The sequence below is a fragment of the Engraulis encrasicolus genome, chromosome 6, assembly GCF_034702125.1.
Source record: "Engraulis encrasicolus isolate BLACKSEA-1 chromosome 6, IST_EnEncr_1.0, whole genome shotgun sequence".
NCBI classification, from domain to species: Eukaryota; Metazoa; Chordata; class Actinopteri; order Clupeiformes; family Engraulidae; genus Engraulis; species Engraulis encrasicolus.
This window is the reverse complement of record NC_085862.1, coordinates 973,787-996,052: the sequence shown is the minus strand read 5'-3', so window position 1 is coordinate 996,052 and position 22,266 is coordinate 973,787. Positions and strand designations below refer to the sequence as shown.

The following is a 22,266-nucleotide window of genomic DNA, read 5'->3' as shown; positions in this document are numbered from 1 at the left end:
GTTAATTTTTGGTATACAACTGATTTAGGGTTATTCATCAGCCCAGACTTCAAGTGAACAGGTGAACACTACTATACTACAGGTGTACATACAGGTACATCAGCCCAGACTTCAAGTGAACAGGTGATGATCACTACATAGAGCAGGGGTGGGCAACTTTCATGATAAGGAGGGCCAAATTTTTTCATTGTGAACATTGGAGGGCCAGATGACTGCGGATCTGACTGCAGCTTGCAGATTCGAGGTGCAGTTGGTTGCTCAGTGGCCACCGAAAAAGTTTGGAGGCAATAGGAGTGTTCTCTGTCAGCCAACAGTGTAATTTTAACAGATTGACTCAGTAGTGGTTTAAAAAAAGTTTGTTCATTATAATTTATAAGTATGGTTTATCTATGGGCCGCACTTAGTAAGGAGGCGGGCCGCATGTGGCCCCCGGGCCTCCAGTTGCCCATCCCTGACATAGAGTATATGGACACAGACTTACATCAATAAATACAGTCCCAAGAAAAAGTTTGTACACCCTTTGAAATTTCTTACCTTTCTGTCAAAATTGGTCATAAAACATTGTCTGATCTTCCTGGAAATCGCAAGAAGGAACAACCAGAGTCTGCTTTAATTAATTCAACCCAAACATTTACAAGTTTTCATATTTTCAGTGGCCATAAGATGTAAACATTCACAGGACAGTAAGGCATAAGTAAGTACACCCTTGCATTCAATAGGTTTTAACCCTAAATTAGTCGCAATAACCTCAACCAGATGTTTCCTGTAGTTGCAGATCAGATTAACAAAACAATCTGGATGTATCTGGTCTCCCTCTTATTTAGAAAACTGCCTCTCGTCAGCAAGGTTTGTGGGATGTCTGGAGTGCATAGCTTTCTTGACTTCATGCCATAATCTCAATTGTTTTTTGTCAGGGCTTTGACTGGGCTATTCCAGAATCTGTATTTCATTATTATGAAGCCATTCTGAAGTCGATTTGCTTCTAAAGTATGGGTTGTTGTCACATTTCAGCACCCATCCTCTTGTGTGCTTCAACTGTGTGACAGACTACCTCACTTTTTTCTGTAAAATATCTTGATAAACTTCTGAGTTCATTGTTCCATTGATGATAGCAAACTCAAAAGGGCCTGAGGCAGCAAGGTAGCCGCATATAATGATGCTCCCGCCACCATACTCAAAGGCGGAGATGATGTTTTGGTGAAGGTGTGGTTCTCCAGTTCTCCTCCAAACCTGACATTGTGTGTTCCCCTGAACAAATCAACTTTGGTTTCAACGTTGGTCTACAGAATATTTTGCAGTAATTCTATGAAGCATATAAATGCTTTTTCGCAAACCTCAAAGGTGCAGCAATATTTTTTTGGACAGAAACCCCATTCATTTTAGATTGGCAGAATGAATCCCATTTTTAGCTATTCTTGGTTACATCTCCTCTTCTGAGTATGGTGGCGGGAGCATCATTATATGCGGCTACCTTGCTGCCTCAGGCCCTTGACAGTTTGCTTTTATCAGTGGAACAATGAACTCAAGTTTATTGTGATATTTTACAGAAAAAACGTGAGGAAGTCTGTCACACAGTTGAAGCACACAAGAGTATGGGTCCTGAAATGTGACAACAACCCATACTTTAGAAGCAAATCGACTTTAGAATGGCTTCATAATGAAATACAGATTCTGAAATNGCCCAGTCAAAGCCCTGACAAAAACAAATTCAGATTAAATGGCATGAAGTCAAGAAAGCTATGCACTCCAGACATCCCACAAACCTTGCTGACGAGAGGCAGTTCTCTAAAGAAGAGGGAGACAAGATACAAACAGATTGTTTTGTTAATCTGATCTGCAACTACAGGACAAGTCTGGTTGATGGTATTGCAACTAACTGAGGGTTAAGACCTACTTAATGCAAGGGTGTACTTACTTATGCCCTGCTCTCCTGTGAACATTATGGCCTTATGACCAATAAAAATATGATAACATGTAAATGTTTGGGTGGAATTAATTAAAGCAGACTCTGATTGTTCCTTCTTGAGATTTCCGGGAAGATCCGACCATGTTTTATGATCAATTTTGACAAAAATGTAAGAAATTTCAAAGGGTGTACAAACTTTTTCCTGGGACTGTATACCAGACTTCAAGTGAACAGGTGAACACTACATACCATATATGGACATAGACTTACATCAATAAATATATCAGACTTCAAGTGAACAGGTGAACACACTATACTACACCCCTGCCAGGGCATCAGCCCAGACTTCAAGTGAACAGGTGAACACTACATACAGTATATGGACATAGACTTACATCAATAAATATACCAGACTTCAAGTGAACAGGTGAACACTACATACTATTAGTCGGGGTCAGTTTTCCCAAAAGATGAACCCTGAAGGCAAATCATGTTAATTTTTGGTATACAACTGATTTAGGGTTATTCAAGGCTGCTGAATCAAAATCTGTTGTATACCGGGCACGAAAATTTACCGAAATGCCTGAAACGGGCAAAATCCTATATGGCCGCCAACACCAGGTCAAAATCTCGCAATCCCGTTTCTTTTTGACTAAACAAGGTATGAATATGAAAATAACACTTACCTTGATGTTTTCATACATGTGGAACCCCATTCTGTCATAGATTTGAAGAAAATGCTTATATCATTGGCTGGCAGTTTTTTTAAAAGCAGAGAGCCTCATATTGTCAGTGATTTTTAGCATTTTGATCAAACTTTCAAGATCCACAGAAAATAATGTCTGATGTCTTTGTGAACACCAACACCAAAAACTGCACTGAATTGTCTACTTTCACCTGAAAGAAGAAGTTTCTGCCTACCCATTTCGATTCTTTAGCTTTTGGCAGTAGAACATGGGATGACGCCACCAAAAAAATCACAGATTTTTTACCACAAAATAGTACACTTGTCCATATTTCAGAAGAAAACAAACAAACAACTGTGGGTGGAGTTTAAAATCTTTATATGTCAGGCATTAGTCATAGAAACCCATTTACATCATAACTGATTGTTCTGTGGCACAAGTAAAAAAACAAAAGCAAAAAAAAACAAAACAAAAAAAGAGCTTGTTCAATGTTATGTCGTGTAAATGTGTAATGTCAGTTTCACAGTAAAATAGCAGTGGTCAGGAGTCAACACAACGCACCAGTGTCCTGAAACACACACAGTACTGTACTAGTAATATGACACATGTTACTCAAGTGATAGTTAAAGGGTATGCCACTATTTTGGGGCTTAATACAGTTAAAATCATTGGCTGGGGTTTATAAAGGCGGTAAAGTGTCTTAATTTTCATGTTAAGCGTCATGTTAAGTTTAAAGAGGGAGCATGTCGCTAGGCTAGTGAAAGTCAATGGATCCATGTAGCATTGTAGCATGCTACATGGATCCATTGACTTTCACTAGCCTAGCGACATATTCCCTCTTTTAACTTGTCTTAAAGCAAGACAACGCTTAACATGAAAATTAAGACACTTTACCACCTTTATAAACCCCAGCCAACGATTTTAACTGTATTAAGCCCCAAAATAGTGGCATACCCTTTTAAGGACTAACGGGTGACTAAAAAACAAAGCCATCCTACTCGGACCTAGTGCTGCAGCTGGAGAGAAGAATCATCATTTCACTTCACAGGAATTGTTGGAACTTTTCACTAAAATAACAACTACAAGGACACTTGGGATTGTTTTCTTTAGGAGGTATCACCACATTTGAAAAACAAAAAACAAACAACAACAACAACAAACCAAAAGCCAGTGTTATTGTATCCTGTTGTCATGCGATATGAAAACTGGTCCTGGTTTCCTGGTTCCTGTTTGTTTCTGACCTGTATTTGAGTCTGTGCATGTAAGTTATTTAGGCAGCTAAGTGTAATGTAATGTAATGTAATGTATTGTAATGTATTCTTTAGGCAGCTAAGTGTAATGTAATGTAATGTAATATATTCTTTAGGTAGCTAACTATGTTATGTAATGTAATGTTTATGTAATGTGTAATGTGTAATGTAATTTTTCTGTATTGTTTTGGCAGCATTTGGAGCAGTTCTCCCTTTGAGCCAGCAGGTGGCAGCATGGAACAACAGATTTCTGCATCAGCAACGCTTCAGTGCAGCATGGAGGCCATAATAAACTGATCCTTCCTGTATATGTATGCAGAAGAGTAACTTTATAACTGTATCTGTCCCGCCTGTAGTGCATATGATATGACACCACACCACACCACACCACAGGACACTACGCTGAGCTACTGGGAGGTAGAGTTTGTGATTTTAGTCGGTTATCTTCTAAACGTATGCTGGTCATTCACAAATGTGTTGTTTTCATCAATATTTGCTGAGTAATAAACTAATATTTCCTGGTCTGACCAAAGCACAGTAACCTCTCCAGGCAAATATGTCTATGACTGCTATTACAAAATGGTGGATTGCCATGGAGATGAAGTATGAAAAGTGCAAATTTCCCAGTCATAATGAAAACTTAGAACTCGATGGTGATGATAAATAATATATGCCTACGTGAAAAATGTAACACTTGTGAATGGGCAGCATTAATTCTGGAAATAAGCAACTAAAAAAACGACATGGTCTACCTTTAATACGCGTTAGTCTTTTCAAGTTGATATGAATAGCTAGAGCTCTGAGTAGACGTATTGCTTGTTCATCAACGTAGATGTCATGAGATATTATGGCAACCAACACCAATCTGAATGTTTTCTGTGTACACATCTAACCATTTAAATTATACAGAGCAGCATTAAAATACTCAGCAGTTAAACTTTAAAACATCTCGTCTTGTCTTGTCCTGTATATCCTTCATTGCTATGTTAGTGCCATCTTCTGTTTGCGAACTTACAAACATTCATCCCATTCTTATCCAACGCTTGGCAAAGTTATAATCCCAAAACACATAATCCCCTACCCATCAACAATATAAATTAAAGCACGACTGTCTTGTTTATCCTAAAAGAAGTAGAAGAAGAAGATAAAAACAAGACGACAAGGGAAAGATGAAAAAGGGGAAAGTACATCAAGACATTTTTAGGTTTGGCAACTAGGAAACCCTAACCTCCACCCCCAAACCCAACACCACCCCTCCTGTACCCCCAACACCACCCCTCCTGTACCCCCAACACCACCCCTCCTGTGCCTGTACCCCCAACACCACCCCTCCTGTACCCCAACACCACCCCTCCTGTACCCCAACACCACCCCTCCTGTACCCCAACACCACCCCTCCTGTACCCCCAACACCACCCCTCCTGTACCCCAACACCACCCCTCCTGTACCCCAACACCACCCCTCCTGTACCCCCAACACCACCCCTCCTGTACCCCCAACACCACCCCTCCTGTACCCCCAACACCACCCCTCCTGTACCCCCAACACCACCCCTCCTGTACCCCCAACACCACCCCTCCTGTACCCCCAAACCCAACACCACCCCTCCTGTACCTCCCTCCCTACTCCTGTACCCCCCTTTCATCATCTGAGGTGTGGCTGTGACATCCCCCAGAGACACTAGTAGCTATGGGCCTGCCTGGCCACCGGGCGCATAAATAGGTCGACCGACTGCCACAGACGTGCTGGTAATTCGTGCTGCAGAACCCGACACTGCGCCCACCACGAATGACCATGAATTCTGGAAATACACAACTGAAAATCTCACACAGTGTCCCTTTAAGAAAGAAGCTCTCAGTGCCACTCAATGATGAGTGCCGAGAAGTTCCTCCAACAGTCATAAGTTACGTATGTTACAGAAAAATCCACACAAATTGTACATAATATATAAACACTAAAAAGATCTTCTGCTCTGTAGTTTTGTTCTGTTATGTTGTGTCCACCTCCCGCACCTTGGTGGCTTTGTGATCAACAAGGGTGAGATAAGATTTGGGTAACGCTTTACTTTACGGTACAGTAATTACTGTGTACTTTCTGTGTAACAACAGGGTAACAGAAAGACGTTACATGGTATCTAGCAGGTAAAAGGGGATAATTACAAAGTAAATACCATGTTATACACATATCTCCAGAATTACTATGAAACTACTGGGTATTTTCTAACCATCTAATCATCGAACTTCTCTCTGTTACCCTGTTGTTACCCCATTAATGGTATTTACTTTGTAATTACCCCCTTTTTACCCTTTAAATACATGTAACTTCTCTCTGTTACCCTGTTGTTACCTAGAAAGTACACAGTAATTACACATGGTAACTGTACCGTGAAGTAAAGTGTTACCCAGATTTGTAATTGACGAGGGTGAGATATTAAACGGTTGTAAAACGGGGGAAACTGCCCAGTGAAGTTCCCAAGCCTTGACTGTGGCCAAGAAGTAACAAATGAAAGTGTGTGTGTGAATTGAAACAGTTCGTTGCCAAGTCAGGCAGAGGTATAGAGACTGGAACTGATTGTCTTGATTGGGTGAGAGGGCAGAAGTAGAGGAAGAGGGAGAGGGAGAGGAAGAGGAGCGGAGTGGGGAGGGGAGGAGAGAGGAGTGGAGGGGAGAGGAGGAGAGGAGAGGAGGAGAGAAGAGAGGAGGAGGAGAGGAGGGGAGAGGAGGAGAGGAGAGAGCAGAAGCAAAGGAAGGGAAGAGAAGAGAAAAAATGGGGAGGGAGGGAAAGAGGGAGGAGAGAGAAAGACCACCATCCACAGGAGCAGCCCGCTGTGTGTGTGTGCATGTGCTTCGGTGCACATGTGTGTAAATGTTTGCGAGTGTGCATGTTTGAGTGTACGTATGCATGTGTGTGTATGTATGCATGTGTGTGTGAGTGTGTATGTATGTATGTATGTATGTATGTATGTATGTATGTATGTATGTATGCATGTGTGTGTGAGTGTGTATGTGTGCGTTTATGTGCGTGTCTGCATGTTACTCATCAAGTCCTTCTGTAGGTGGCATTGGAGATGCCAAGCAAACATCCATCCATCCATCCATCCATCCATCCATCCACGCCTGGCTGAGGCCCTGCTGCATTGTGGGAGACAGGATAGGTGGGAGCGGCGGGTGGCGAGTGATGTGACGTCATGCGGTGTGGTGTTTTATTTGGCCCTCTAGCCTTCAAAGAGGCTCCTCAAAAACATGAGAGGAGAGGAGAGGAGAGGAGAGGAGAGGAGAGGAGAGAAGATGAGAGGAGAGGAGAGGAGAGGAGAGGAGAGGAGAGGAGAGGAGAGGAGAGGAGAGCAGAGGAGAGGAGAGGAGAGGGGGATAGAGCGAGGAAGGGAGAGGAGATGAGGTGTGACGTCATGTGGCGTTATGTCCGTGTGGCCCTCTTGTCTTCAAAGAGGCTCCGCAGCACGTAGACTTGTATTCCCGACACCAGCATCATCAGCAGCAGGTTGGTGAAGGACCAGACGTTGACGCGCTCGTAGTTGCTCTCCTGCAGGTTGCGGTCACGCGCCTCAAACGCACGCAGCACCGTCTGGATCTGAAGACTCTTCCCCAGACGAGCTTTCACACTGTTGATCGTGTCCTGGGAGAGGGAGGCAGAGAGGCAGAGTTTAAGGGACACTGTGCAGGAAATGGTCAAAAAAGCTACTGCAACTATGCTGCTCATTGAAACTGGGCTCCCTATTGCCAAATTTGATCTTTTCATGAAAGTTTACTAAGTAATAAACTAATATTTTCTAGTATGGCCGAAGTACAGTCATGTTTGCAGCTAAAAATGGCTATTTTTGGAAATTCAAAATGGCGGACCATGGAGAAGATCCCCCTTTTCATGTAAGAAAAGTGCAATTTTTCCAGTCATAATGAATACTTAGAATTTGATGGTGGTGGTGAGTATTCATGAAAAAGGTAACATTAGTGAATGGGCAGCATGAATTCTGGAAATAAACAACTAAAAATCTCACACAGTGTCCCTTAAGGAAAGAATAATCAATTATCCTATTTATTTCACTAATTCTATCCAATCCTAATCAATGATCCTATTTGCAGCCAGGCGACTAGGGGTCATGCCTCCATGACGATACGATTCAATATCGATTTCTTATTATTTGATGCGGTACGATTCGATTATTTTCGATACTTAAGAATGCCCCACGATACGATGCGATTTGATTCAATCATCAGAATATATCACAATATATTTATACATTTCCATACAATTTACACCCCTGCAGACGGCACACTACTCCACCTCCGATTTGCCGTTTTACTACAATATTCTTCTACAACATTACAACAATATCATGGCATTACAGCTAAGGTTAGACTGATATATATAGGTCCAATATCGGGCCGATATTTGCATATTTTAAGTGTATTGGTATCGGCTGATACGCAATATTTATTATTTTATGTCATTCGTTTTTTCTTTTCTTTTTTTTTATTACTTGATTGTTAGACATTACTTGCTTGTTAGAGTGGGTGTTTAAATGTTAGTTCTACCTCAATTTGATAATGTTAAAGGAATGTTTATTTTTAACTTGAGACCTGGAATATTTGTCATTTTTTAACCTTTTTTTTTTTACCCATATCGGCCCCAAATATCGGGTATCGGAAATCGGGTATCGGCCAAGGGTGATGAAAAAAAAAAAATCGGTATCGCATCGGCCATTAAAAAACCTGTATCGGTCGACCCCTAATTACAGCTATTCTTTACTGACACATCACCCCTTGGTCATTGCCACTGTGGTTCATGTGGTCAGTGAGTAGCTTTTTCTACCTTGAAATCATAGTTTTCAAAATTTAACTTGAGTGGTCCATCGACTTGTAATTATGTGAATGGCACCCGGAAGCCATTATGCCAGCCAGCCTCCATGGCCTGTTGCTCCACAGTTTGGGAGAGCAGAGCAGAGCAGAGCAGAGCAGAGCAGAGCAGAGCAGAGCAGAGTAGAGTAGAGTAGAGTAGAGTAGAGTAGAGTAGAGTAGAGTAGAGTAGAGTAGAGTAGAGCAGAGCAGAGCAGAGCAGAGCAGAGCAGAGCAGAGCAGAGTAGAGCAGAGTAGAGTAGAGTAGAGTAGAGTAGAGTAGAGCGTCTCTCTGTAGTTCTGGATGAAGAAGACAAATGACTCCATGTTCACCCCGGTGCCCTGGTGTCTTGCCCCTCTTCCTCTTTCCAGATATTTTTTCCTTATTTATGGCCGTTCATGTTTTTCCTCCACCCCTCAGAGCTGCATCATACAGATCTCCTGATAGTATCATGTGTCCCTTGAGACAGGAACTCTGAGGACTTATGCAATGTCATTCATACTCTACGAGCTGCTGTTACCAACTGAAGACTTAACTGGCGAATACACCAGCAGCGACAAACGATGAAGTGACAGAGAATCGCTGGACTGTGCAGCAGGAGCGATGCGAGCGATAGAAGCGACTAGAGTGTAACCGTTGAAAGCGGAATGCAAGCATTCGGACAATCCCATTGGCTGTGGCGGCTGTCGCTGAATCCCATCATAGCTCATTTGCATAACATTCACTGAAGCTCAACTACAAACTCAAATCGCTCGAATGGCCTCTAGTCGGCCAAATTGCTTTTCTCTCTTCTGTCGCCGGTGACTCAATACAAAATCAATCACTCCCGTCGCTGGACTCGCTCTCGTCTCGCTTGGTGTATTCGTGCCTTAATGCTCTCTCCAGCTGCTGCTCTCTGCTTCCTGTTGCCTATTGTTCATTTGTCTTCAGGACAATTGGCTAAATTAAGGTCCAGTGATGCGGCAACATATAATGCATCACAATGCATGCATGTTCCTCCATATTATTGACCAGTATTGTCTTTTTTTAAAAACATCACAGTCAAGCAATGAGGAAAGAAAAATAAAGCAAATGTTGCCATCATAAACAATCGGTACTGTAGTCATGTGTTTCATTGTTGCCAATTGATGTACTTATGGGTTAGATCAGTGATTCTCAAACTATGGGCCGGGGCCCTCTGGTGGGCCCTGAAGGTATTCCAAGTGGGCCTTCAAATCATTTTTCAAAAATAATAATCATATTTCGGTGTGTGTTGCTGTTGATTTATCTGAGATTTATTCTTCATTGGGTCAGAGGTGGGCCCCAAACATTTTTGACAATTTTGAGTGGGCCCCAAGTTGAAAAAGGTTGGGAACCACTGGGTTATACGATGACTTGCCCTTGCCTCCTGATGCCATCCTACGTACTTCCACCGTACTTTCATTTTGGAGTCAACAGTTGGCTTTTGCACATGCTAGACTTGCCCAGCCCATCTCTTCATGTAGTTAAAGGCCCAGTCCATCTCTTCATGTAGTCATCTTAAAGGCCCAGCCCATCTCTTCATGTAGTCATATTAAAGGCCCAGCCCATCTCTTCATGTAGTCATATTAAAGGCCCAGCCCATCTCTTCATGTAGTCATCTTAAAGGCCCAGCCCATCTCTTCATGTAGTTAAAGGCCCAGTCCATCTCTTCATGTAGTCATATTAAAGGCCCAGCCCATCTCTTCATGTAGTCCTATTAAAGGCCCAGTCCATCTCTTCATGTAGTCATCTTAAAGGCCCAGCCCATCTCTTCATGTAGTCATCTTAAAGGCCCAGTCCATCTCTTCATGTAGTTAAAGGCCAAGCCCATCTCTTCATGTAGTTAAAGGCCCAGCCCATCTCTTCATGTAGTTAAAGGCCCAGCCCATCTCTTCATGTAGTCATCTTAAAGGCCCAGCCCATCTCTTCATGTAGTCATCTTAAAGGCCCAGTCCATCTCTTCATGTAGTCATCTTAAAGGCCCAGCCCATCTCTTCATGTAGTCATATTAAAGGCCCCGCCCATCTCTTCATGTAGTCATCTTAAAGGCCCAGTCCATCTCTTCATGTAGTTAAAGGCCCAGCCCATCTCTTCATGTAGTCATCTTAAAGGCCCAGTCCATCTCTTCATGTAGTTAAAGGCCCAGTCCATCTCTTCATGTAGTCATATTAAAGGCCCAGCCCATCTCTTCATGTAGTCATATTAAAGGCCCAGCCCATCTCTTCATGTAGTCCTATTAAAGGCCCAGTCCATCTCTTCATGTAGTCATCTTAAAGGCCCAGCCCATCTCTTCATGTAGTCCTCTTAAAGGCCCAGCCCATCTCTTCATGTAGTCCTCTTAAAGGCCCAGCCCATCTCTTCATGTAGTCCTCTTAAAGGCCCAGCCCATCTCTTCATGTAGTCATCTTAAAGGCCCAGTCCATCTCTTCATGTAGTTAAAGGCCAAGCCCATCTCTTCATGTAGTTAAAGGCCCAGCCCATCTCTTCATGTAGTTAAAGGCCCAGCCCATCTCTTCATGTAGTTAAAGGCCCAGTCCATCTCTTCATGTAGTCCTCTTAAAGGCCCAGCCCATCTCTTCATGTAGTCCTCTTAAAGGCCCAGTCCATCTCTTCATGTAGTCCTCTTAAAGGCCCAGCCCATCTCTTCATGTAGTCCTCTTAAAGGCCCAGCCCATCTCTTCATGTAGTCCTCTTAAAGGCCCAGCCCATCTCTTCATGTAGTCATCTTAAAGGCCCAGCCCATCTCTTCATGTAGTCATATTAAAGGCCCAGCCCATCTCTTCATGTAGTCATCTTAAAGGCCCAGTCCATCTCTTCATGTAGTCATCTTAAAGGCCCAGTCCATCTCTTCATGTAGTCATCTTAAAGGCCCAGCCCATCTCTTCATGTAGTCCTCTTAAAGGCCCAGCCCATCTCTTCATGTAGTCCTCTTAAAGGCCCAGCCCATCTCTTCATGTAGTTAAAGGCCCAGCCCATCTCTTCATGTAGTTAAAGGCCCAGTCCATCTCTTCATGTAGTCCTCTTAAAGGCCCAGCCCATCTCTTCATGTAGTCCTCTTAAAGGCCCAGTCCATCTCTTCATGTAGTCCTCTTAAAGGCCCCGCCCATCTCTTCATGTAGTCCTCTTAAAGGCCCCGCCCATCTCTTCATGTAGTCCTCTTAAAGGCCCCGCCCATCTCTTCATGTAGTCATCTTAGAGGCCCAGCCCATCTCTTCATGTAGTCATCTTAAAGGCCCAGCCCATCTCTTCATGTAGTCATCTTAAAGGCCCAGTCCATCTCTTCATGTAGTTAAAGGCCCAGTCCATCTCTTCATGTAGTCATATTAAAGGCCCAGCCCATCTCTTCATGTAGTCCTCTTAAAGGCCCAGCCCATCTCTTCATGTAGTCCTCTTAAAGGCCCAGCCCATCTCTTCATGTAGTCATCTTAAAGGCCCAGTCCATCTCTTCATGTAGTCATCTTAAAGGCCCAGCCCATCTCTTCATGTAGTCATATTAAAGGCCCAGCCCATCTCTTCATGTAGTCCTCTTAAAGGCCCAGCCCATCTCTTCATCTTAAAGGCCCAGCCCATCTCTTCATGTAGTCATCTTAAAGGCCCAGCCCATCTCTTCATGTAGTCATCTTAAAGGCCCAGCCCATCTCTTCATGTAGTCATCTTAAAGGCCCAGTCCATCTCTTCATGTAGTCATCTTAAAGGCCCAGCCCATCTCTTCATGTAGTCATATTAAAGGCCCAGCCCATCTCTTCATGTAGTTAAAGGCCCAGCCCATCTCTTCATGTAGTCCTCTTAAAGGCCCAGCCCATCTCTTCATCTTAAAGGCCCAGCCCATCTCTTCATGTAGTCCTCTTAAAGGCCCAGTCCATCTCTTCATGTAGTCCTCTTAAAGGCCCAGCCCATCTCTTCATGTAGTCCTCTTAAAGGCCCAGTCCATCTCTTCATGTAGTCCTCTTAAAGGCCCAGCCCATCTCTTCATGTAGTCATATTAAAGGCCCAGCCCATCTCTTCATGTAGTCATCTTAAAGGCCCAGCCCATCTCTTCATGTAGTCATCTTAAAGGCCCAGCCCATCTCTTCATGTAGTCATATTAAAGGCCCAGCCCATCTCTTCATGTAGTCATATTAAAGGCCCAGCCCATCTCTTCATGTAGTCATATTAAAGGCCCAGCCCATCTCTTCATGTAGTTAAAGGCCCAGCCCATCTCTTCATGTAGTCATATTAAAGGCCCAGCCCATCTCTTCATGTAGTCATCTTAAAGGCCCAGCCCATCTCTTCATGTAGTCATCTTAAAGGCCCAGCCCATCTCTTCATGTAGTCATCTTAAAGGCCCAGCCCATCTCTTCATGTAGTCATATTAAAGGCCCAGTCCATCTCTTCATGTAGTCATCTTAAAGGCCCAGCCCATCTCTTCATGTAGTTAAAGGCCCAGTCCATCTCTTCATGTAGTCCTCTTAAAGGCCCAGCCCATCTCTTCATGTAGTCCTCTTAAAGGCCCAGCCCATCTCTTCATGTAGTCCTCTTAAAGGCCCAGTCCATCTCTTCATGTAGTCCTCTTAAAGGCCCAGCCCATCTCTTCATGTAGTCCTCTTAAAGGCCCAGCCCATCTCTTCATGTAGTTAAAGGCCCAGCCCATCTCTTCATGTAGTCATATTAAAGGCCCAGCCCATCTCTTCATGTAGTCATCTTAAAGGCCCAGTCCATCTCTTCATGTAGTCATCTTAAAGGCCCAGCCCATCTCTTCATGTAGTCATATTAAAGGCCCAGCCCATCTCTTCATGTAGTCCTCTTAAAGGCCCAGCCCATCTCTTCATGTAGTCCTCTTAAAGGCCCAGCCCATCTCTTCATGTAGTCATCTTAAAGGCCCAGCCCATCTCTTCATGTAGTCATCTTAAAGGCCCAGCCCATCTCTTCATATTAAAGGCCCAGCCCATCTCTTCATGTAGTTAAAGGCCCAGCCCATCTCTTCATGTAGTCATATTAAAGGCCCAGCCCATCTCTTCATGTAGTCATCTTAAAGGCCCAGCCCATCTCTTCATGTAGTCATCTTAAAGGCCCAGCCCATCTCTTCATGTAGTCATCTTAAAGGCCCAGCCCATCTCTTCATGTAGTCCTCTTAAAGGCCCAGCCCATCTCTTCATCTTAAAGGCCCAGCCCATCTCTTCATGTAGTCCTCTTAAAGGCCCAGCCCATCTCTTCATGTAGTCCTCTTAAAGGCCCAGCCCATCTCTTCATGTAGTCCTCTTAAAGGCCCAGCCCATCTCTTCATGTAGTTAAAGGCCCAGCCCATCTCTTCATCTTAAAGGCCCAGCCCATCTCTTCATGTAGTCCTCTTAAAGGCCCAGCCCATCTCTTCATGTAGTCCTCTTAAAGGCCCAGCCCATCTCTTCATGTAGTCATCTTAAAGGCCCAGCCCATCTCTTCATGTAGTCATATTAAAGGCCCAGCCCATCTCTTCATGTAGTCATCTTAAAGGCCCAGCCCATCTCTTCATGTAGTCATATTAAAGGCCCAGCCCATCTCTTCATGTAGTTAAAGGCCCAGCCCATCTCTTCATGTAGTCATATTAAAGGCCCAGCCCATCTCTTCATGTAGTCCTCTTAAAGGCCCAGCCCATCTCTTCATGTAGTCCTCTTAAAGGCCCAGCCCATCTCTTCATCTTAAAGGCCCAGCCCATCTCTTCATGTAGTCCTCTTAAAGGCCCAGCCCATCTCTTCATGTAGTCCTCTTAAAGGCCCAGCCCATCTCTTCATGTAGTCCTCTTAAAGGCCCAGCCCATCTCTTCATGTAGTCATCTTAAAGGCCCAGCCCATCTCTTCATGTAGTCATATTAAAGGCCCAGCCCATCTCTTCATGTAGTTAAAGGCCCAGCCCATCTCTTCATGTAGTCATATTAAAGGCCCAGCCCATCTCTTCATGTAGTCATCTTAAAGGCCCAGCCCATCTCTTCATGTAGTCATCTTAAAGGCCCAGCCCATCTCTTCATGTAGTCATATTAAAGGCCCAGCCCATCTCTTCATGTAGTTAAAGGCCCAGCCCATCTCTTCATGTAGTCATATTAAAGGCCCAGCCCATCTCTTCATGTAGTTAAAGGCCCAGTCCATCTCTTCATGTAGTCATCTTAAAGGCCCACTCCGCTACTGCAGGCCTGGTGGGTCATGATGTCACCAGAGATTCTGAGTATTCTCCAGTCTCCCTGCTGTCATTACAGCTCAGGCCATCCAGCCCATATGCCTGCAACTAGAACTGAACTGAACTGAACTGGAGGCTGTGCTAGTGTTTTGTTTGTCACCGTATGGGTGACATTGCCAAAGCAAGGCGGTCAAAAGTGACGGCTCTTTCTTGTCAACAATGACAACCTTGTTCTGTGTGTGTGTGTGTGTGTGTGTGTGTGTGTGTGTGTGTGTGTGTGTGTGTGTGTGTGTTGGGGGCGTGTGGGCGCGCATGTGCACATATGTGAGTATGTGTTTGTGTGTGCTTATACACATATGTACGTGTGTGTGCGCATGACGCGTGTTACTTTTCCCTGACCGACACACACAGGTGATGGTGATGTCTCACATGTTCGCTCCTGACTGATGTGTTATTGTTATCCGACGTCCATACCATCTGCAGCACACATGCAAACACATGAGGGGAGAGGAGACAGCCAGCCAACCAGCCAGCCAGCCAGTCAGGGATGCCATTCCATTCCATTCCACGCTATGCATTCTAGAACATTCTCTCACTCACCATAACAGAGATTCTTCTCTCTACCCTCTCTGACCATAATGTCTTATAGAACACTCGCTCAAAATAATCTCTTCCAGAACAGTGGTTCTCAAAGTGTGGTCCGGGTACCACTGGTGGTCCACGACAGAGCTCAGGTGGTTGGCGAGGGGATTTATACTTTTCCAAGACAAGCCTGCAGTAGGCTATATATTTGTAACATGATTACAAAGCTAAACATAGCTGGAATCATATTGTCATCACAATAAGTCATAGGCTTGTGATGTGGATAAAAGTGATCTAGATTGAAATTAGCAGTTTCAAATTAGCACCCGTCAGCTGGCAATTCAGTTGACAGGTGCTCCCTGAACATTTTTGGGGGGACCAAGTGGTCCTCCTCAGCCTGAAAAAGAAACACTGTTCTAGAATATTCTCTCAGAATAATGTCTTCTTAGAATATTCTCTCACCATAATGTCTTCTAGAATATTCTCTCACCATAATGTCTTCTAGAATGTTATCTCACCATAATGTCTTCTAGAATATTCTCTCACCATAATGTCTTCTAGAATATTCTCTCATCATAATGTCCTCTAGAATATTCTCTCACCATAATGTCTTCTAGATTATTCTCTCACCATAATGTCTTCTAGATTATTCTCTCACCATAATGTCTTCTAGAATATTCTCTCACCATAATGTCTTCTAGAATATTCTCTCACCATAATGTCTTCTAGATTATTCTCTCACCATAATGTCTTCTAGATTATTCTCTCACCATAATGTCTTTTAGAATATTCTCTCACCATAATGTCTTCTAGATTATTCTCTCACCATAATGTCTTCTAGAACTAGGGCTGGGTATCGCAGCCATGTTCCTGTATCGATTCGATTTCGATTCTTAGGGCTTTGAATCGATTAATCACGATTCAATTCGATTCAATCCGTTCCCTTCTTGGTGCCAGAATTTCCCCCAAAAGATGCTGTTGCCTATTTTTATGTAAAAATGTCAAAGGGCTGTGGCTTGACAGTGTGAACAGATTGCTAATTTGTAATAAGTAGGCCTAGGCCTAATTGACTAATACTACTCGGTATTTTCCATAGACCTAAATTAAACAAAAATAAAAGGAAAAAAAAAAAAACATTCGATTTTGTCCCCTGTGAATCGATTATGTGAATTTCGATTTGATTCGATCGATTATCGATTAACTCGATTATTTTACCCAGCCCTATCCAGAATATTCTCTCACCATAATGTCTTTTAGAACATTCTCTCACCATAATGTCTTCCAGTTTCATGTCCAACATGTCGGTTCCGTGCACGTACTGCTTCCACTCTTCTTGCTCGTTGTTCTCCTCCCCCATGTTGTCCAGGATCAGCTCGAAGAAGATGATCTTCTCCGACACGGTGCTGAAGGTGTTGTCGAAACAGAACATGTAGTCACCCTCGTGGGTCTCGACTCTGTAGGGGTGACAGACGACAGAAGACTAGTTAGTCATGTACACAACAGAACATGTAGTCGCCCTCGTGGGTCTCGACTCTGTAGGGGTGACAGACGACAGGAGACTAGTTAGTCATGTACACAACAGAACATGTAGTCACCCTCGTGGGTCTCGACTCTGTAGGGGTGACAGACGACAGAAGACTAGTTAGTCATGTACACAATAGAGGATGGTTCTTGTGTACCACACACTGATGAAGGCTAGATAGCCGAAACGCGTTTGCTTTTTGGACATGGTGGTAATATAAATAAATAATGAGACGCAGTTTTGTGAGTGCGGATTTTTCTTCCTTAAGTTGATACTTTTTATCTCGCACCCAAAGACTTTCGTTTTTCCAAGAAGTTGAGCGCGTCCTTTGCCAAATCATGTACACATTAGAACATGTAATCACCCTCGCGTGTCTCCACTCTGTAGGGGTGATAGACGACAGGAGACTAGTTAGTCATGTACACAACAGAACAGGGGTGTCAAACTCAAATTGACCGAGGGCCAAAATCAAAATATGGAACGAAGTCGAGGGCCGAACTCAAGATTTATTTGTAATAAATGGACTAAAATCCTGCAGGCATGCACTTACGCATAGTTCAATTTCACACACACTGGCACATATTGTATTGCATAGGAGTGTGAGCTGTGTCATTGGCCTGGGCCCGCTCATACTTCTGAGAAACACCACATTTCATGTTGTTTAAGTCTTGGTAAACTGTACATTAATGATGCATGAGGGTAATACACATTTGAAATGATCTCGCGGGCCAAATAAAGTGACTCCGCGGGCCAGATTTGGCCCCCGGGCCTGAGTTTGACACCCCTGCAATAGAACATGTAATCGCCCCCGTGCGTCTCCACTCTGTAGGGGTGATAGACATCAGACTGGTTAGTGATGTCCACATCTACAACCGTAGTCTGGTTAGTGACGTTCACATCTGAAAAGTTTGAAGATGGGCCATCGCTCACTGTGATGACTTTAAAGACGTTATGGGATGTTGTTTTGCTCAAAAGGAAAAACAAAGTCTGTAAAGTCAAGGAGTGTGCGGTGGCCCATCTTTAACGTTTTAAGCGTCTTCTAATCCTGCAGTCACTACAGCACATCCCCTGAGCTGTTAACATAAACAGGAGTTTGATCTCTTTGTGATGCACATCTGAACTGTAACCGTGAGAGAGCTGTCAGATTAAAACAGGCGTGTATCCATGTGTGCTACAGTGTGATGCAGATTAAAACAGGCGTGTATCCATGTGTGTGCTACAGTGTGTACTGTGAGTAGTTTAACACAGGTGTGTATCCATGTGTGTGCTACAGTGTGTAACTGCAGATTAAAACAGGCGTGTATCCATGTGTGTGCTACAGTGTACTGTGAGCAGTTTAAAACAGGCGTGTATCCATGTGTGTGCTACAGTGTGTAACTGCAGATTAAAACAGGCGTGTATCCATGTGTGTGCTACAGTGTACTGTGAGTAGTTTAAAACAGGCGTGTATCCATGTGTGTGCTACAGTGTGTAACTGCAGATTAAAATATGTGTGTGTGCATGTGTGCACTACAGTGTACTGTGAGCAGTTTAAAACAGGCGTGTATCCATGTGTGTGCTACAGTGTGCTGCAGATTAAAACAGGCGTGTATCCATGTGTGCTACAGTGTACTGTGAGTAGTTTAACACAGGCGTGTATCCATGTGTGCTACAGTGTGATGCAGATTAAAACAGGCGTGTATCCATGTGTGCTACAGTGTGCTGCAGATTAAAACAGGCGTGTATCCATGTGTGTGCTACAGTGTGCTGCAGATTAAAACAGGCGTGTATCCATGTGTGCTACAGTGTACTGTGAGTAGTTTAACACAGGCGTGTATCCATGTGTGTGCTACAGTGTACTGTGAGTAGTTTAACACAGGTGTGTAGTGTAGTGCAGTGGTTCCCAACCTCTTTCCTAAGGGACCCATGTTTTTACTATTGTAAGCTTTGGTGAGCCAACCGTGCGAGCGCCCGCACGAGAAGGAGTCTCAAGATGCCCTCTGTTTCCTGCGAAAACTAATTTGAGTTATTTTATTCCTCAATTCGTCTTTGGTCAAATATAGAATAAATGTTTAATGTAGCACTTACAATTTGTTGCTTCTATGCATTTATTAGTTAAATGCTTTGTCTTTTATTCAACATGGGCTATATATATTTAAAATGAAACCCCTTAAAGTCAAGAGGGCTCCGCGACCCCCTGTGGATATTTGGCGACCCATAAGGGGGGTCCCGACCCATAGGTTGGGAACCACTGGTGTAGTGTACTATCTACGGCATGTGTGCTACAGTGTACAGTGTGCTGTGCTGTGCTGTAAGCAGCTGTGCAGCAGACTCGTCTCGTACGTGTGAACGCCGTCAGATTTCCGGAAGTCGCTGGCGAGGATGTGGCCGTTGGGGGAGGAGAGGTAGAAATCCACGTCTAGGCCGGCGCCGTCCAGCACCTGAGGAGAGGAGAGACACCATGACAGGATGAAATACACACTGGGTCAAACACACACACACACACACACACACACACACACACACACACACACACACACACACACACACACACACACACACACACACACACACACACACATACACACACCTGTCAAATCGCACACTACAGTCAGCGTAGAGTAGACCATGACATGACATTACAGGTAACAGATGCGCTCATCTCCACCGGTTGCCAGAAGAGGAGATAAAGAAGCTACAGATCTTTATAGCGGAAACACTGAGATCAACACCTGATCATCATAAATAACACTGATGGGTCATTTCACGTCAGCCTTGAATATATCAGTCACACCAGCATTTGAGGTGTTGCTCATGACATTGCCGGCTACGTTTGTACAAGGAACTGGCATTCAATTCAATTTTTAATTTTTCAATTTATCATAATTCATATTCTGAGAGTTGTTGTATTCCAAGCTGATTGTGTAATATGTAGAGCCAGAAAAGAGCTTTCAAACAACACCACAGGCATCTTTTTGTGACTAACACTGACTGATATATTCAAGGCTGAATGTATAGTGTAGTGTCCTACCCTCACATGTGAACCTTTCCTAGTCTGTTTCTCCCTTAATATTAGTGTCAGATTCAAACCAAGGCAGTTCTGGGGTGCTACCTTGCTACTAAAAAGGCACACCAAGTATGATTGAAATCCGGGTCGGTCGGGTCCCAAAGTGTCTGATTTCATGTGAAATGACCCTGATGGAGCCCGATGGTTCCAATGATGCCCTCTTACACCAGATATCATAATAATCTCTCTGGTGCTCAGACCCTCTTGATTAGTTTCATGCATCTTCTTGCCTAAATCAGACTACACAGATGCCAAGTGACATGGAGAAATAGCGGTGATGAAACCAACTCTGACCTCTCGCCTCAATACTGCAACTGCAATGGATTCCCTGATTGACGCTCCCAACCCAGGACGCTCCCCTTTCATCTCGCTCCCACTAGCCAGACTATCGGTACCACCGCCATATGACGGAGCTAGTTATCTTGTTGATGTTAGTTTTTTGTTTCTAACCCTAACCCTAACCCTAACCCTAACCTTAACCCTAAACCTAACCCTAACCCTAAACCTAACCCTAACCCTAAATTGCTTGTATGTGGCAGTATATGATAATACGTGAAATATAATCGGGTGGGACTACACGTCCGGGAGTGATAGAAACACCTGGGACCGCACGTCCGGGAGCGATCTCAGTTGGGAGTCTCCATCCCCCACCGCTGCAATGCCCACTGGCAGGACACAGTCTGGTTTCATCAAACAGTGAGATTGGTCATCTCGTAGCTCTGGTCGTGTCATTTTTTTCCCGTTTGTAAGACAACTGAAGGATCAAGTCACAACGGAACAATGGCACACACGACACGACACACCTCCCATTATGTGTGGGATATGCTGACAAGTCAGTTTACACCAGTTGACAAAGCCGCAAGAAGAGACAAACCAACCTAACAACTACTGGCATCCACCTCGCCTCCCTTTAGGCAAACAGCCAACCACGCTTTAACACCGAAAGCAAATAAATACCCCCCAAAAAGTGACAAGTTGACATCTAACCAGACAGTACCTAACTGAACTACATGAAAGTAGTTGGTTAGCAAAAGAAACTCCATGAAGGTGCTATCCCAGTCACGCTACTTAAAAATTGAGCAAATAGATGAAACGTGAGATGTATAAGAAGCTTACCTGATATTCTATTTCCAGAGACGCGTCTGATTTCATAGTTTGGTAGAAACATTCTTTGTGCCCGGGAGCAAGCGTGAAAGTGAAGTCACTGTCTAAAGACTGTGAGAATCCATACACGGACACCCACAGATACGTTAGTAGTAACAGCAAACTACTCCGTGGAAACATATCTCACACGGATGTTCCTCTAGCTAGTTCACTAAAATACCACCAACTCGAGCAGGGAATTGTTATAAAAGTTGATTTTCATAGACCTCCACCGATAAAAGTTTAGGAGAAGGATCTCAACAGCAGCCGTCAAAACTTCCTTGGATGGACTTGGACAGCTCACCCAAATGACTGCGCTGAAGGACCCCGCGAAGATCTATGAACCTTTCACGAATGTGTATTTCAAATGCACATAATGACATAGTTTATGTGTGTTTCAGGTTATTTAATTTAAAAACTAACATACTGATTTCAGATGCACTGAACTTTGTGATAAATGCATTGTTTTTATATTTAAAAGCAGGCAATATAACGGAGAGCTATAAAGTATTGCATGCTGGGAATTGATGTTTTTAAGCACATGTCAACACTTCAGGAATATGTTTAGAAAGCAATAATTCATTACATTAACACCGCATGGTCTGTCTAAATGTCATTATTTACATTTCGACCAATGTCTGAAATTGTACCACATTTACAAAAGGTACATCACAAACTACAAGGACAGGGTGTATTTGATTGGGGAATTGTAGGCTGCTTATCAACATCGCTTCCTAATTGCTTTATAATTGAACATATATTCTGTAGGGTTATAAAATTGACAATGATGTAGAAAGTTACAAAAGCTTACAAAAGCTTGTAGCTAGTCTGCACTAGAAGAGCCAAATGTTGACTACACGTTATTGATGAGCACAGCACAACTTGGATGATAGCAGGTAGCCTACTGTGCTGTAACTATTTGGTACAGTTGGGGAACAGTGCAAACCAATGGTGGTCTAGTCTCTAGTCTACGGCTTTAACTAACTGACAGGACCGGGATATTTATTATATATATTTTTATTATTATTATTATTGTTTATTTTACCGGGATATTTATTATAACACAGGGGCATCCATGACGTCCTGTGCTGATGTCACATCACTGCAAACTAGGCCAACTTGGCATTTCCCACAACTCTACCTTAACAGCGAA

The 22,266-nt window shown here is 43.6% G+C and overlaps 1 protein-coding gene across 1 annotated transcript; it reads right to left on the bottom strand.

Annotated features, from left to right (window-relative positions):
* Window positions 1-6,829: 6,829 nt before the first annotated feature.
* On the bottom strand, window positions 6,830-21,431 carry tmed5 (transmembrane p24 trafficking protein 5). Its single transcript, XM_063199997.1, has 4 exons — window positions 21,087-21,431; window positions 19,247-19,344; window positions 16,673-16,856; window positions 6,830-7,476 (listed from the first exon to the last, which is right to left on the bottom strand). Exons 1-4 carry the CDS (start codon window positions 21,252-21,254, stop codon window positions 7,258-7,260), a joined length of 669 nt encoding a protein of 222 aa, XP_063056067.1. The 5' UTR covers window positions 21,255-21,431; the 3' UTR covers window positions 6,830-7,257.
* Window positions 21,432-22,266: the final 835 nt, after the last annotated feature.